The following is a 13,579-nucleotide window of genomic DNA, read 5'->3' on the forward strand; positions in this document are numbered from 1 at the left end:
CATCTAAATACAGTCAGATTGTAAAAATTACAAAGAAAAAAAGGAAAAAAAGAACATACGCACACATCATGTAAACACACATAGCAACAATCTCCATCACAAAGTAACTGCAATGACATTTAAAAAATAAAATAGAAAACACGTCAACGTCTAAATACTTTTCCATAAAGCATCCGAATAAATAGAAAGTTTCAGCTCTCCGTTGAAATACAAACGGGAGGAGGAGATGAGAACTATTAGAGCAGGGATGTCCAAAGTTGGTCCTCGAGGGCCGCTGTCCTGCCGGTTTGAGATGTTGCCCCGCTTCAACACACCTGATTCAGATCAAGACATCATTGTGCAGAATTTAACAATCCGTTGTACGGATTGATTTAATTTGCTTTTCGATTCCTGACATGGGGCCGGTTAGCTCAGTTGGTTAGAGCGTGGTGCTAATAACGCCAAGGTCGCGGGTTCGATCCCCGTACGGGCCACAGTTTCTTTTCACACATGAGCAACTGTACATTGCATGCGTCGGATTACCAACAACTAACAACATATAGTTCAAGAGATAAAACAAGTCTGTAAAATGAATGGGGAAAAAAAAACTTTATTCGACTTTATCAGTCCCAAATGGAAAATTATTAAAAAGAATTAAAGATGCCGGAGGTCTATTTGATGTGGTCTTCTTCATGGGTTCAAACTGCTGTGAAAGTTTTTGAGTTTCTTGCACATGTCATCTTCGGTGCAGTACTCAATCCTGCTCTTGATGAGCTGTGATAGATTACTGTAGAAGGTCTTTGCCCACTGGGCTTCTAAGCAGTGGATTGATATGTTGCAAACTTTGTGGAGAACCATAACAAGCTTCTCGTTGCTGCTGACCTCACACCGTTTAAAGACCCATTCCCCCCATGCTTCCCACATAGCGTCATCCGTGAAATTAACTGTTATGGTTTCTTGTGAGCACACAGACTCTTGCTCTGTGTCATACAAGTTCCATATGGCTCTGCAGGGAGAGGAAATACATAGATGCTTTAGAATAAATTGGTAAACTAAACAGGATGTTATTTTGCTTATAAAAGCCATTTACTTACACAACCCTTGTCAAAGGATCTGGGGTCAAGTTACTGAGTGACAACAGACCTCTGTAGCTTACTCTGTTCCCCTCCATCCTGTGAGAGCACATATTTGATGAAATGACTGGTGGTGAAAGAAACCATTTTATCATCAACTGTAAACTATTACACACTCAGGCAAACAACTTTCATTTCCCCAAAATCTATTAGAAGGCATGCTGTGTCACACTCACAAGTTTCTTACCACAATTCTTGAAGCCTTTTCTTCACTCGTATGGCTCCAGTTAGAGCCTGTAGTTCATCATCGCCAATGTTTGACCATCCAAGTCTAGATATGGAACAGAAAAAGTGACACATTGTGTGGGTGACGTCGTCTGACAATGCATTCTCTCCATTAGAAAATTCTTGTCCTTGTAACTGCTTACAATGGGCTGCCAAAATGTCTGACTTTTACTGCGCGATTACCATGGCTAAAAGTATTCACGATAATATTATAAAGATATCGATGGAAAATCTTACAAAGATATGTAGCTGTCAGTTCTTCTTTTGGAAACTGAATTCCATCCATGATGCATTTTAACTTCATTTTTAAAAACTGTGTATTATCAATACAATGACATTATTTACATTTTGAAATATAAAAAGGTAAATATTTTTTAAACACCTACTTAATCTAATTGGTGGCATGTCTAAACTTTCAAGATATCTTACCCAAGATGAGTGATACTCTCTGAGACCTTCAGCACATCTGCAATGACCTGAACTGCATCCATATCCAAGTTGTTTTCTCCAAGCCTGAAATATGAAAGTGTGACTTACTGTATAAACCACATTACATTTTTTTTTCCCCACAATTTTGACCCCTACAAAAGCATCAAAAGCCTGCTGAATTTTATGCATGTTTTATTATCCGCTGTAAAGGGTGACAATGGTATACAAGAATAACTCAGAGCCGAAAGAAAGAAATTAAATAGATGCTGATAATTAAAACTCTTCAATTTCACAGGGAACTCACCAAAGTCTGTTACATCTAAGCAGAAGTGGTTGAATATCTTTTAGTGTGTCACAGCTTACTCCAGTACCTGTAAGATCCAGCTCAGATATATCCCCTTTTGTAAGGTTTAGGAAATACTTGATGGCATTATAATCCATTTGAGAGAGCGTTTCATCGCTGACGTTAACCCGAAGTGCCTTCGGTTTCACTCCGAGCGCTAATGAGGGGTCCTGCTGCTCAAACAGGCAGTGCAAGCAGTTTAGAATATGGCCTCCATTCTCACAGAGCATTGTAAGATCTGTGGTGATTTTCTGGCGATAGGTGTCCACTTTTTCCTTCTGGCAACAAAGCCCCACCTGCCTTGAGAGAAAACTAGCATTCCGGTCAGAGAGTATTCCAGACAGGAAGCGGCTGAACAGGTCGAAGTGTCCATCATTTGTCCCCTCTTCAGTGCTTGCTTTGCTCTGAATCGCATCAGGTAGAGGATGGTCTGTCACTGCGCAGTAAAGCGCAGCAAAGAACTCTTGAACAGTAAGATGAGCAAAGGAGAAAACCTCCTCGGTGCAGCCGGGCTCCTGTGCAACTGTCTTGTCAAGGAAGGTACTAAGGATGCTGGATCCTTCTAACACTGCAACATCTTGGTCACTGCTGTAGAATAGTGTCTGATGCTCCATGAGCTTTTGGAAGGCAAGTCGACCCAGCTTCACTATAGTATCAGACAGCTGCTGGATGGTTCCCGTTCTTTGGTCTTGAAGACATGTTTCAGCTCTTGCTTGCGTGTGAGAGCGAAGCAAGGCCACCAGGTACTGCAGATAAATGTCCGTCATGGTCTTGGGGCTTACTCCACAAAGATCTTTGCTCTCTTTTAGGATGCAGCATACAATGTAGCAAAATGCGGGTATGTAACACAGTGTCAACATCAGTTCATTTGCTGATACTGTTGTGAACATGCAGTCAGCAAGCGCAGTGTCTTGGAAATATCGTAAGAAGAAATCTTGAACTTCAGCTAAAGAGAATCCAGCAATGAGTACAAAGCGGTCGATGCAGCCCACAGGGATGTGGTTAATAGCTGCAGGGCGACTTGTGAGCATGACAGAAGCGTTTGGTAGTAGTTCACCCTGCAACAAACTCCCTAAAACCTCCTTCACCTCAGCATCTTCATCGGGCTCGGTCACAAATATGTCGCCATCGTAGCTCCTGTAGTGTCTGCACTCATCAAAGCCGTCCAGGATAATCAGCAGTTTGTCATCATTAGCGAAGATGTTGTCCAGTTCCTTGGCAAGGTGTCTGTTTTTACGTAGAACCAACTCCCGGAAGTTTGTGGGTTTATCAATCAGATTCAGGTCTCTGAAGCTCATGTGAATCATAAAGTCAAATGCAAGGTAGTTTTTGTTACCTCCAAAATCAAAGAGCATTTTCTGCACTAGGACAGTTTTCCCAATTCCTGCCACCCCGGTCACTAGAACCTTCTTGACTGGACGGATTCCATTTGACCTTGAAAACAGCTCAGCTGGTGTGATTTTCCTTTGCACCACCGACTTCTGCTGCAAAGATAGTCGCTTTTGTCCAAAGGTGAGTACCTCATGTCTTTTATTCTCTAAGCCCTGGTGACCATCAGCTAGCAGGAGGTTGACATAATGTTCAGAAAAAAGGATTTTCTCTCCATGTCGACTGTTGTAGGAGAGCATACTCTCACTTCTGCGTCTGAGAACATCTTTGTGCTTTTGTTGGACTTTCTTGTACTCTGCAGACGAAAAGGCATTGTGTCATTTTTCAGTGACATTATTTTCCTGTTCAGAGGTTTTAACATACAAAGATGGTCCTTTGAAAATGCTAAAAGAAAAAGCTTTGCATAGTTCATACACTGAGTGACGCAGTCTTCCACATTGCTTTTGTACACCTCAACAGATGATTTGGTTTGATTTAAGTTGAGACTTTCAGTTCCGGCTCTGGGTTCAACCAAAAAGAATGCAGCACCTGTGAAGGATTTGCAGACTATTTTTACATGGTCCTTTTTTATCCTCAGGCCGACACTTAAACGCTGTTTAATTTTGGTTTCCTCATTGTTTTCTGACAAATTAAGGACATAAAAGCTCTGGAGCTTTATTTGTCGAATTGACATTATTATTCATCAGGACTCTTAGTATATGGTCCAAAGAGGTGGCAATGTAAGAGAACAAGGTTCTTATCATCAAAGCGAGGGCAGAATTTTATGAGTGGCTCAATGAATCACTTGGAAATTCTTTGAAAAAAACAAATGAAAACTGCCCCATTTAGCTTGGTATCACTTGGACATATTATTTTGTGTGCACGTGTTATTGCTGCTGTCTGTCTTGGCCAGGAAAAGATAGGCCAAGATGGGTGAAGGTTTTAAATGTCAAGAGTTTTTTATTTTACTGGGTAAATAAAAGTTAAAATAAAAATACATTAAAATTAAAAAAAAAAAAACATGGTACAGCAGTGTTACAGCATTGGTCCGTATACTTGTCAATGGAATTGGATCAGTGGTGTTTACTGATTATTTAGCTGGTGACAGAAGTAGCAGGATGGGTATAGAGTGATCGTTTCTTCTCAGTCAGATGCAGCACAACTATTAGGATGGTGTTTAACAGCAGAGATTGATCATGGAGAAAAAATAGATATCGTGAAAACTAAATGGATCAGTCACCGTACCGTTTTTCAACCAAAGGAAACATCTCTTTTTTTCACTTACTGAAGACAGAAGTGGAGGCAGAAAAACTCACAAATAAGCAGCAAGTGCACTCTGCCAAAGCATCTCAAGAGAGGTAAGTCAATATCTGATGCTGCTTCTTTCATGGATGAAAGACTTGCATCCAAGAAGAACAGAAATCCATATATCCACATGTGTGTTTGTCAAAATACTTCAAAGCTGCAAAATAGCTGGAATTATTCTATCTACCTTATTTTGATTAGAATTACAATCTATTGTGGTAAAATAGTGAAACAAAATGGCAAAAACTTTTTTTGCTGTTTGAAGAAGACAATCCTAATTTCCAGTTAAAAGCGGTATGTCTACGAGTGAAACTGCATACCTGCGGACTTAGGCTGACCCGTGCTCTCATCTTTGGAGTGCTGATGATGACTTCTAACATAGAGAAAAACCTTTGCCGCCTCCTCGCCTTTGCACTCCAGGATATCCAGCACCTTTCTTACTCTTGCCCGTGGCCCCCGCTGACACAAAACTTCCTCGCGGTCGTCTCGCGTGAACACCTCCTGGAATACTAAAACTTCCAGCAGAGAATCAATCTGTCCTTCCAGTTCATCCACAAGGGAAACTCGCAGCACCCTCACTGCTGTCAAGCAAGAATTACAAACATCCTTTTCCACCATGACTGGTACGTGAAATGATCCACAGCACAAATTAAACAAAGTTTTTACAAGTAAAAACAGTTCTAATCAGCTGATGTCCCAGTTTGAGTTGTGGCTGTCGAGTGAAGTTTCCTCGTACGGTAGGAGGATCCGCTGAAAGCATGTCACTTCTCCCAAAGAAGAGAAACATAGACTGAACTCTGAATTAGTTTACACACAGAAAGGGGAAGTGCTATTGTATTTCACCAAAAAGAGTATTACCAGTGTTGAAAGTCTTGTTTGGCAGGTTTGTTGTGCAACTACCCAGGGCTGTTTTGTGGGCCACATCATTGCCTAAATGCTCAATGTAAGCTTGGCAAGGGTCTTTAAATAGAATTCCAGCATTCTTTTAATAATCTGATAAATTGAAGCACTTTGACTTGTTAATTCTGGCATATCTTTTATTCAAAAAACAAAAACACAACACGCAGTTTATGAAAAGGAATGTATTTAGTTGTTTTGTTGTTGTTTTTTTCTTTCCAACAAACCAGGCATGAGCAGAGAGCAACACATAAAGTCACCAGCAGATGGTTCCCCCTACATGCACATCAAATACTACTAGCTGCAGGGTAATTAAAAGTATAAAACCCCACCCCAGAAATTATTTACACAACTATGCACAAGAAAACTCATGAAAATAAATAGTAAAAATGACAAATCAAATATCTACATAACTTAAAAGCATAAGTATGTTAACGATATTTTCCTCCTGTGATATGAAATATCCACAACTCAATGAAAGACCCAGTTGTCTCCTGCTAAGCTACTGTAGAGGATGAAACTTTACATAATCAGGACATCATAAAGTCAGAAGTGCAAACCCTGCTTATCTGGCACATGTAAGCATGGTAAATTATTAATAAGCTTTACAAGGTTCCTTATGGTGCTATTTGGATGTGAAGGTGACGGTAATGTCACGTGTACATCAGGTACGCTGAAGAAGGAAAAGTTATAAAACAGCGAACTAAGGTAAGTATAGTTTATTTTCTTTTTGCTAAAATGTTAAAGATTTAAGAAATGAAATATTGTGGGCAGGATGAAACTGGGCTGCATTAAGTCAGTGCGGAACAACTACGCTCGTCTCACGCTTAAACATGCTGTAATGTCACAAAAGTGGTTAAAAGGACATTTTGACGAAAACTTTTAAAGAAATGTCACAAAACAGAAATATCTACACAATGTAACTTTAGAAACTAAATCAAAAAAAGAAAAACAACTCTGCAAGCCATGTTCTTAACAAAGACTTTGATGAGTTCCGAGTGCAACGTAAGTTTTTTTTTTTTCTTTTCTAAAACATTATTTGCTTCAGTCACCTCCTTTAGTGCAACCAATGCATGCAAGTTCTTTATATTGTCCTACTTTCTATTCCGCCAACAACTGGTGGTTAAAACACCTGCGATCCTGCCCTCAACACATCACCTTAAATGATAGCACGGCCCGTGATTCATTGCCCTCGTGGCTGACATCAAAATGATCAAATATTAGGCTTTTAGCGACTTCCTGATTATTAGCGACCTCATGTTGTTTTTCTTGTGCTGAGTTTCCCCGTCAAATCTATCCAACAACATTGTTTAGTGACCATTGCAATAAAGAAAAACAAACAACTATCCAGTGGTTATCACAAGCTCATGGGTTTACCCAGAAATCTACGGTATGAGGTCAAAAATGTCTGTTAATCATCATGGAGTTTGTATTTAATATTTAATGGGGAATTTCCTTATCATACCCCTTTGTTGTGCTGGTGCTGTCTCTGAACATGGTGTTGCAGTTCTGTTGTTTATTGTTGAAAAACCCCCCAAATTACACCAGATTCTATTCATGTGGGAAAGTCATTCATCGATGCATTTGTGCCCTAAGTTTCCATTTCAGAAAGTATATGGTCACCACAAGTTTCTAGTGCTTACAGTGGAAATTTACCTCAAATTTACACAATTTGGCAAGTAAAAACTGAGTAAACTTCTGGTCTAAATAAAAAAGAAGCGAAACTGAAGGCTTCATTAGCAGACAAGTCTTTCCTTTTGTAACAATCCTTTCAAATTCAAACCCACACATCCTTAAGGAGAGAAAATCACAACCACTTTGGGTATGACAAAACCAAACATTCCTCCACACTCAGCTATCCCCATCCCAGACTGATCACTGAGGACAGTGCTGGGTGTTAGGATGGGGCTAAGAGGTTTCAAGTCTCTGCTGGCACCTTCCCCGACCTATCCAGGTTTTCCACACGCCTTGTTTCGCACCTTCCCCTCAGGTGTTTCGGCAGGAATGGCAGCAGCGGCTCTTAAACTGGGGCAGCGGGCAGAGCTCCAGCTGTCGAACCTTCTCACAGTACCTCGTACTGTCTTGACATTCTCCTGCTGGAGTACACAAGGAAAACAGCTGATATAAAATCACACATCCAAAATATAAAGCAGCAAAAGTATTTATCTAATTATTCATTAATCTAATTATTAGGTTTAAATTATTTCTAAACCAACCATCTGTTTGTATTAATATTCGGCAGCGTTCAAACTTTAAAAATAGCTCTCTATAGCTGAAGTTCAGGAAATAAATTTGCAGTTATACTATACTGAGTTTTCTACACAATATATTCATTTTATGTTCATGTATCATTTTAAGAACATTTTTTAAGTAAACAACCCTTTCTGGCCCACAATTAATTAACTAGATGCCTCCGACTTACCATCAGTACAACTTTTTCTCACCTCTGCCGCAGGACAAAATATTGCATCGCCGCCAGCTGGGAGGTCGAGGCCTCCACATGCAGTGATGCTCTCGTGTGGCCTTGCCCGTGCGATGGTGTTTGCAGGTCACCTGACGTGACTGGAAGCCATGCCGTCCGCAGGTGGCAGTACACTGTGTCCACGGCCCTACATGCCAGTACAGGGCACACGCCTCTGTGGAGCAATTCTTCAGGGAGCTCGGCCTAAAAGTGCAACCACTCAGTTTGCATCACCAACTCAAGAAAATATTTACTCATAATTGGAAACACATGTTTACCTCCTGAGTCCGAAGCACATTCTGGAGGGAATTTTGGTACCGTTTTTGTCTTGGCAGTAAACATATCGGTGCCGTGTAGCCAAACTGGGACCCACACACTGGCCATGACACTGGAATTTCAGCAAGATTACAATTAAGTTCATCTTTCAGTGTGAAAGTATTTTTCTGCTATTTCACACACTTTTTTTTAAAGCCGACCTACCCTAACTACATTTCTTTGTTTTTAAATCTAAACTACACCTAAAACTAAAGCTTGTGGAGTTTCTGCTCAGGAACAAGTGGACTCACCAGCCCCCAGGAGGTTGTGACCCATCTGCCACAGGGCAGAATGTTGCATAGCCTGGTATTAGAGGGTCTCCTCCCTGCTCCAAGGCACTGCCTGCTCTCTACCTCCTTTAAACTGCCCTCAGAACCCTTCATGCAGCGGACATTTCTCGACTGAGATCCACCTCCACAAGTGGCTGAGCAGGGTGACCAAGCATCCACCTGCCACCTAAACCAACCAGAAGAAAAGTTCATTTTCAATTTTGAAATTCTATGAGTGTGCCTTTTCAGTTTGGTCCAAATATTAATGCACATGTAGTATGTGTATATATATATGTATGTAACATATTGTTTCGAACAGCACAAACATGCACTAGCAGCAACTGACCTGAGGGGGCAGGCTTGTCCTCGGCACAGCTGGGCAGACTGGCTGCTGTTACTCCTCACAGGGCAAAAAAGGCCAGTTCCTCCCTTACTGTCACTGTGGATACAGCTTCTTCCTTTACCACCTGAAAATACTATAAACCAGAGAGATCTGAGGTTTTAGATCGTTATTTATTGGGATTTAAAAGAAGAACAAAACCTCAAAAGTTGGTATTTCCATACAGTTCAGTGACAGTTCGTTTCTTTTTAAGAGCTGCAATCCTCAGTTCAACAAAATTGAAATAAAAAAATTAATTATTAACTCATTTTTGTCACTTCAACAGTGTGAAACATTTCTCTGGCTTGTATCTCTGTAAGTGATAGCCTCAAAGTTAATTTCCTTATATACTTTCTTTCATTCCTTTTTCTCCAACTCTACCTATAAAGCGTTCAAGAGCACAGCCATTAAATTGCCTTTAACTAATTTTGAATTAAAATATAAGAAAAACACAACAGGACCATTTTTAAGCACTTTTAAGTCTCTTTATCCATTCCATTTAGATTAGCTGAATGGGGTTCATCGAGTTAATCTCCTTTGAAACATTGCCTGGAACCTCTAATTGTTGCCGCATGGGCAAAAAAAAGTTCAGTGAAATCAGGAAATCCACATTGGCGGTGCTTTGATGAGAATGCAGCAATTTTGTGACTGATCATGCTCGGAGGAGATGAAGGGCAGCGCAGCTCAGAGATGGCCTGAGTTGTGACGTGCACCGGACATTCCCCATCTCTGATGCAGCCAGATGCGCCACCAGTGCAAGTAAAAGCTAACTGAATCTGTCCGCCTGTGGTTACTCTTTTGCCTGTGTGTTTCTCAGCTGGAAGAATGCTTTCCCAGAATCTCTGAGCCTGAACCACAAAAGAACAACACAAATTACTGTAAACTGGACTACATGAAACTAGATTAAGACAAACTTGACTTGACATCAGGTCAGTACTGATTTCACCATTTTTCTGCTTTCAGCTGAATCAAAGTGATGTTTTCAGTATCTATTTATTGCAAACCCCCCTGAAGTTAATCACTCACAAAGTAACTATTTAGAGATTTTGGTAATGCTAAGCTAACCATCTTCTGGTGGAAGCTATATTAAAACCAGATATAATAATGGCATCTATCTTTTCATCTACTTCTTTCAAGGCAGCAATTAAGTAAATTTTCCAAAGTGTATAACCTTAATTGGAAACAGCATTTACACATCCACATTGCCATTTCCTCACTTTTTAATACTGAAACATTTCAGCTGTATAGACTTTACCTGTAATGTGCAGCCAAGACGAAAGAGATGTGCTTCCAAGACGATTTCTGGCAGTACACGTGTACAAACCCTCATCTCCTTTCCCTGGAGACTGGATCCTCAGTGAGCCGGTAGGCAACAGGCCTACTCTACCAGCGCAAAGACAAAATAATAACAGTCAGCTATGCCATTTGCATCAAAAGTCCATGCAAAGAACAGTTCTTACCTTCTACTGAAGTGCAACTGCTTTCCGTTCTTTGTCCATGTTAGGGATGGTCGAGGGTCACCCAGAGCCTCACACCTCAACTCCAAGGTAGCAACTGGTTTCTGAAGCAAAACTGGCCCTCCCACATAAACAATCATTTGAGATTGTGGGACCACACCAACCTTTTTAGGCCGCTGAATTATCATTGGGTTTCTACCTCTGGATGTGTGGCTTTTGATGTTCGGCTTATAAAGGAGTGGTCCTTGTGTGGAAGATTCCGCGCTTTCCGGAGGATGAAGGGTAGACTCATTGGTTTCACCTTCTGTCATGGTGAGCTCACTGAGCAAATGAGCAATGAGTTGTTCTCCTCGTGGTGCTTCCAGGCCTTCAGAGAGGTTGTGCATGATCTCATCAAGCCTGTGGCTATCAGCAATGAGCAGGACTGGGATGGAAAGTTCTTCACCCGCCCTCTCATCCTCCAGAGTTGACCCGTTCTTTTCACTTGAGAGAGGTTTGTCCGAAAGGTATTTTTCAATGTGGACAGAGCCTTTAAGTTCAAGTAAATGCTCTACAAGATTGTCATATTTGTTGAGGGAGATGGCTTGCTCCTGGAATCTTCCAACAGTTGACGCAACATCTGGCCGTCGAGCCTTATTTTGTCCACTTTCAAGCAGCCATGACTCTGGAACAGAGAGCTTTTGCTTGCTGCCAATGATCTGTAGGACGAAATGTTCTTGTGCTTGGCCAGCGATGCATGTGTAAATCCCAGCATCAGATGAATGAAGCTGCTGAATCTTCACATACCCCTGTGATTTTATGGAGAGGTGGGGGAGGTTTACCAGGGGCTTCCCTTCCTTAAGCCATTGAATGTGTCCTTTGCGGAAGCGGCGGGTTGGGCAGCGAAGGACAACAGTTGTCCAGGGTAAAAGGTAGGCGTACCCTCCAACAACTAAATGTACCTTTTTGCCCTTCCTCCACTGGATGTAAACCTTCCTCTGGGCCAATATGGTGGGATCAGGCTTCAGCGAGTCTGCAACTGAATTAGTAGATACATTAGTAATTTAAAAGAGCTTTACAGTATATAAACACATCTTAGCTGCTTATGCTTGCTTAGTACTAAATATGTCTTTCATTAGCAGTTGTCTATAGTAGTCCCTTACTTTCACAGTGCCTGGGAAAGCATGGCCGGATTCTGATGGGCTGTGCCACCATGGAACAGTTCTTGGGGTTTATAGTCCAGTATTGTCCATTCTCTCCCTGCTTTTTGCAGACAGCTTGCAGAGTCTGAATGCCATTTCCACAGGACACTGAACACTGGAAACATAAATCAATGTGGATGGCATAAAAATGAGGAAAGCTTGTAGAGTATTATTTTTAGATGACTTAAGCAACTTAAAATCAGAAGGGTAACTTCTGGTAGAGAGGCAGGCTACCTGGGACCAGTCAGTTGTGACCCACTGAGGTGGGCAGGCCTGCTTGCCACATGGCTGCTGGTTTGCAGGGCTTTTGGAGGGGCAAAAGGTGTCAGGCAGCTCCAGGATGCTGCCATCTGACAACCGCTGTTTGCATAACACACGTCTCCTCTGAACTCCACCACCACAGCTCTGGGAGCACTGCAAAGACAAAGTTGCCAAGAGGTGTGTGTACTAAATGCTCTGTTTTCACTGCGGGGTCAGACATTTACGATAGTGAACATCCGATATGAGATTCTTTACCTGTTCCCAGTCATGTGTGTCCCACATAGGAGGGCAGTCAAAGCGGTTACAGGCTTGGATAGGACTGGGCTTGGGGTTCTGACAGTCTTCATCCCTAAGAACCGCAGTGTGGTTGCTGTCACGAGAAGGCCGATGAGTGCACGCCACTGTGCGTGTCATCAGGCCAACCCCACAGGTTGCTGAGCATGAACTCCACTCCCCTGTTTCCCACCTGTAAAAAATATTGTCATCAAAGCCTGTTCCAATATCCTGAGGCAGATCTACAGTATATCATGTACATGGAACATATATACCCCATACTATGTAGCTTAATTTCAAATCAGTCAGTCAAAGTGCTTGACTTGATTTTTTTTTTTTCATTTTATTCATGAAAGTAAACATAAGTGAAAAGGCAAAATGTTTCTAATTTTCTACTGAGATCAATGATGTGTGAGACCTCCCTATGCAATACCTTCTTCAATTGAATTTTTCTGGTGACATATGTGGACCAGTATTATGTTGTTGCCCAACATTATTTTAAACTTGGTCATCAATCCTGCATCAAAGTTAACTTTGAATTCCTATTCCAATCTCAGGCCTGTGTCCAAGCATTTGATATGGCTCTAAACCTTTGGCTTCTGACCAAGGCTGCTGCAACTTTACTTTTGGTTTGACAGATTAAGTGATATTTCAAAACTATTCACATTTGTTCAAGGAGTCCTGGGGCTAGGGTGAATTGGGAATGAAGGCTGTTCATGGACCAGTGCAAACTTAATCCAATGGTTGTTCCCCTTCAGAGGGAACACTATCCAAAAAGCGTAGCTTAATATGGGAGAGTGAGGAGGCCTTGGGGAGGGAGCAAAGGGCCAAAGGAAACAAGCCCAATGCAGCGTTTGTTGTGCGTAAAAACAAGACTCAAGGCCTGGAAAAACAGGCATGGCCAGCCTGCAAGCCTCCGGATTTTCGGACAAGAGTGTGAGTGGTGGAGCATTGACAATGTGCGCGGTGTTAACCTGAAACGTGTGGTCTGCCATCAAAACCACTCACTGTTTAGCCATATTTCGGACTATGTTTAAGAACACTGTTTTTCAGTTGAATCTTTTAATCAATCAGTTTAATTAAAATTACTTCTTTTTTTTTTATTCCAACAGTGCTCACACTGCACTTCAAACTGATGTCTATTGGAAATACAAATGGATTTGAGAAAAACCAAGTTTTGACAAAATGTTCACAGTGTAGGTTTAAGGGGAGATAAGAAAAAAAAATGTTTTTACTTGAGAGCATATATTTGGGTGTCAGTTATTTTTTTAAATCTTGTTTGAGAAAATAGTGACTCAACTCAG

The 13,579-nt window shown here is 41.4% G+C and overlaps 2 protein-coding genes and 1 non-coding gene across 6 annotated transcripts in view; 1 reads left to right on the forward strand and 2 right to left on the reverse strand.

The window, feature by feature from the left end:
* Position 1: 1 nt before the first annotated feature.
* LOC142368900 (NACHT, LRR and PYD domains-containing protein 12-like) lies at positions 2-5,602 on the reverse strand. The gene is made up of 6 exons (XM_075451107.1): positions 5,103-5,602; positions 2,071-3,793; positions 1,767-1,850; positions 1,300-1,383; positions 1,074-1,151; positions 2-985 (listed from the first exon to the last, which is right to left on the reverse strand). The coding sequence occupies exons 1-6, from the start codon at positions 5,398-5,400 to the stop codon at positions 670-672; spliced, it is 2,583 nt and encodes an 860-aa protein (XP_075307222.1). The 5' UTR covers positions 5,401-5,602; the 3' UTR covers positions 2-669.
* On the forward strand, positions 400-473 carry trnai-aau (transfer RNA isoleucine (anticodon AAU)). The gene has a single exon. It is a non-coding gene; the product is annotated as a tRNA-Ile (tRNA).
* An 85-nt stretch (positions 5,603-5,687) lies between the features above and the next one.
* adamtsl3 (ADAMTS-like 3) overlaps positions 5,688-13,579 on the reverse strand; it is a 115,178-nt gene continuing 107,286 nt past the window's right edge. For 3 of the 4 annotated variants that reach the window (XM_075451102.1, XM_075451104.1, XM_075451105.1), the window contains 10 exons: positions 12,258-12,468; positions 11,976-12,155; positions 11,703-11,856; positions 10,564-11,578; positions 10,359-10,486; positions 9,071-9,200; positions 8,707-8,911; positions 8,419-8,528; positions 8,124-8,344; positions 5,688-7,775 (listed from right to left, as the gene is read on the reverse strand). In XM_075451102.1, the coding sequence (XP_075307217.1) occupies positions 7,666-7,775; positions 8,124-8,344; positions 8,419-8,528; positions 8,707-8,911; positions 9,071-9,200; positions 10,359-10,486; positions 10,564-11,578; positions 11,703-11,856; positions 11,976-12,155; positions 12,258-12,468 (2,464 nt within the window). In that variant the 3' untranslated portion in view covers positions 5,688-7,665. Of the gene's footprint in view, positions 7,776-8,101; positions 8,345-8,418; positions 8,529-8,706; positions 8,912-9,070; positions 9,201-10,358; positions 10,487-10,563; positions 11,579-11,702; positions 11,857-11,975; positions 12,156-12,257; positions 12,469-13,579 lie in introns of all 4 variants that reach the window. The other variant, XM_075451103.1, reaches the window with a different exon arrangement.

Source organism: Odontesthes bonariensis, chromosome 19 (genome assembly GCF_027942865.1).
Source record: "Odontesthes bonariensis isolate fOdoBon6 chromosome 19, fOdoBon6.hap1, whole genome shotgun sequence".
Classification (NCBI taxonomy): domain Eukaryota; kingdom Metazoa; phylum Chordata; class Actinopteri; order Atheriniformes; family Atherinopsidae; genus Odontesthes; species Odontesthes bonariensis.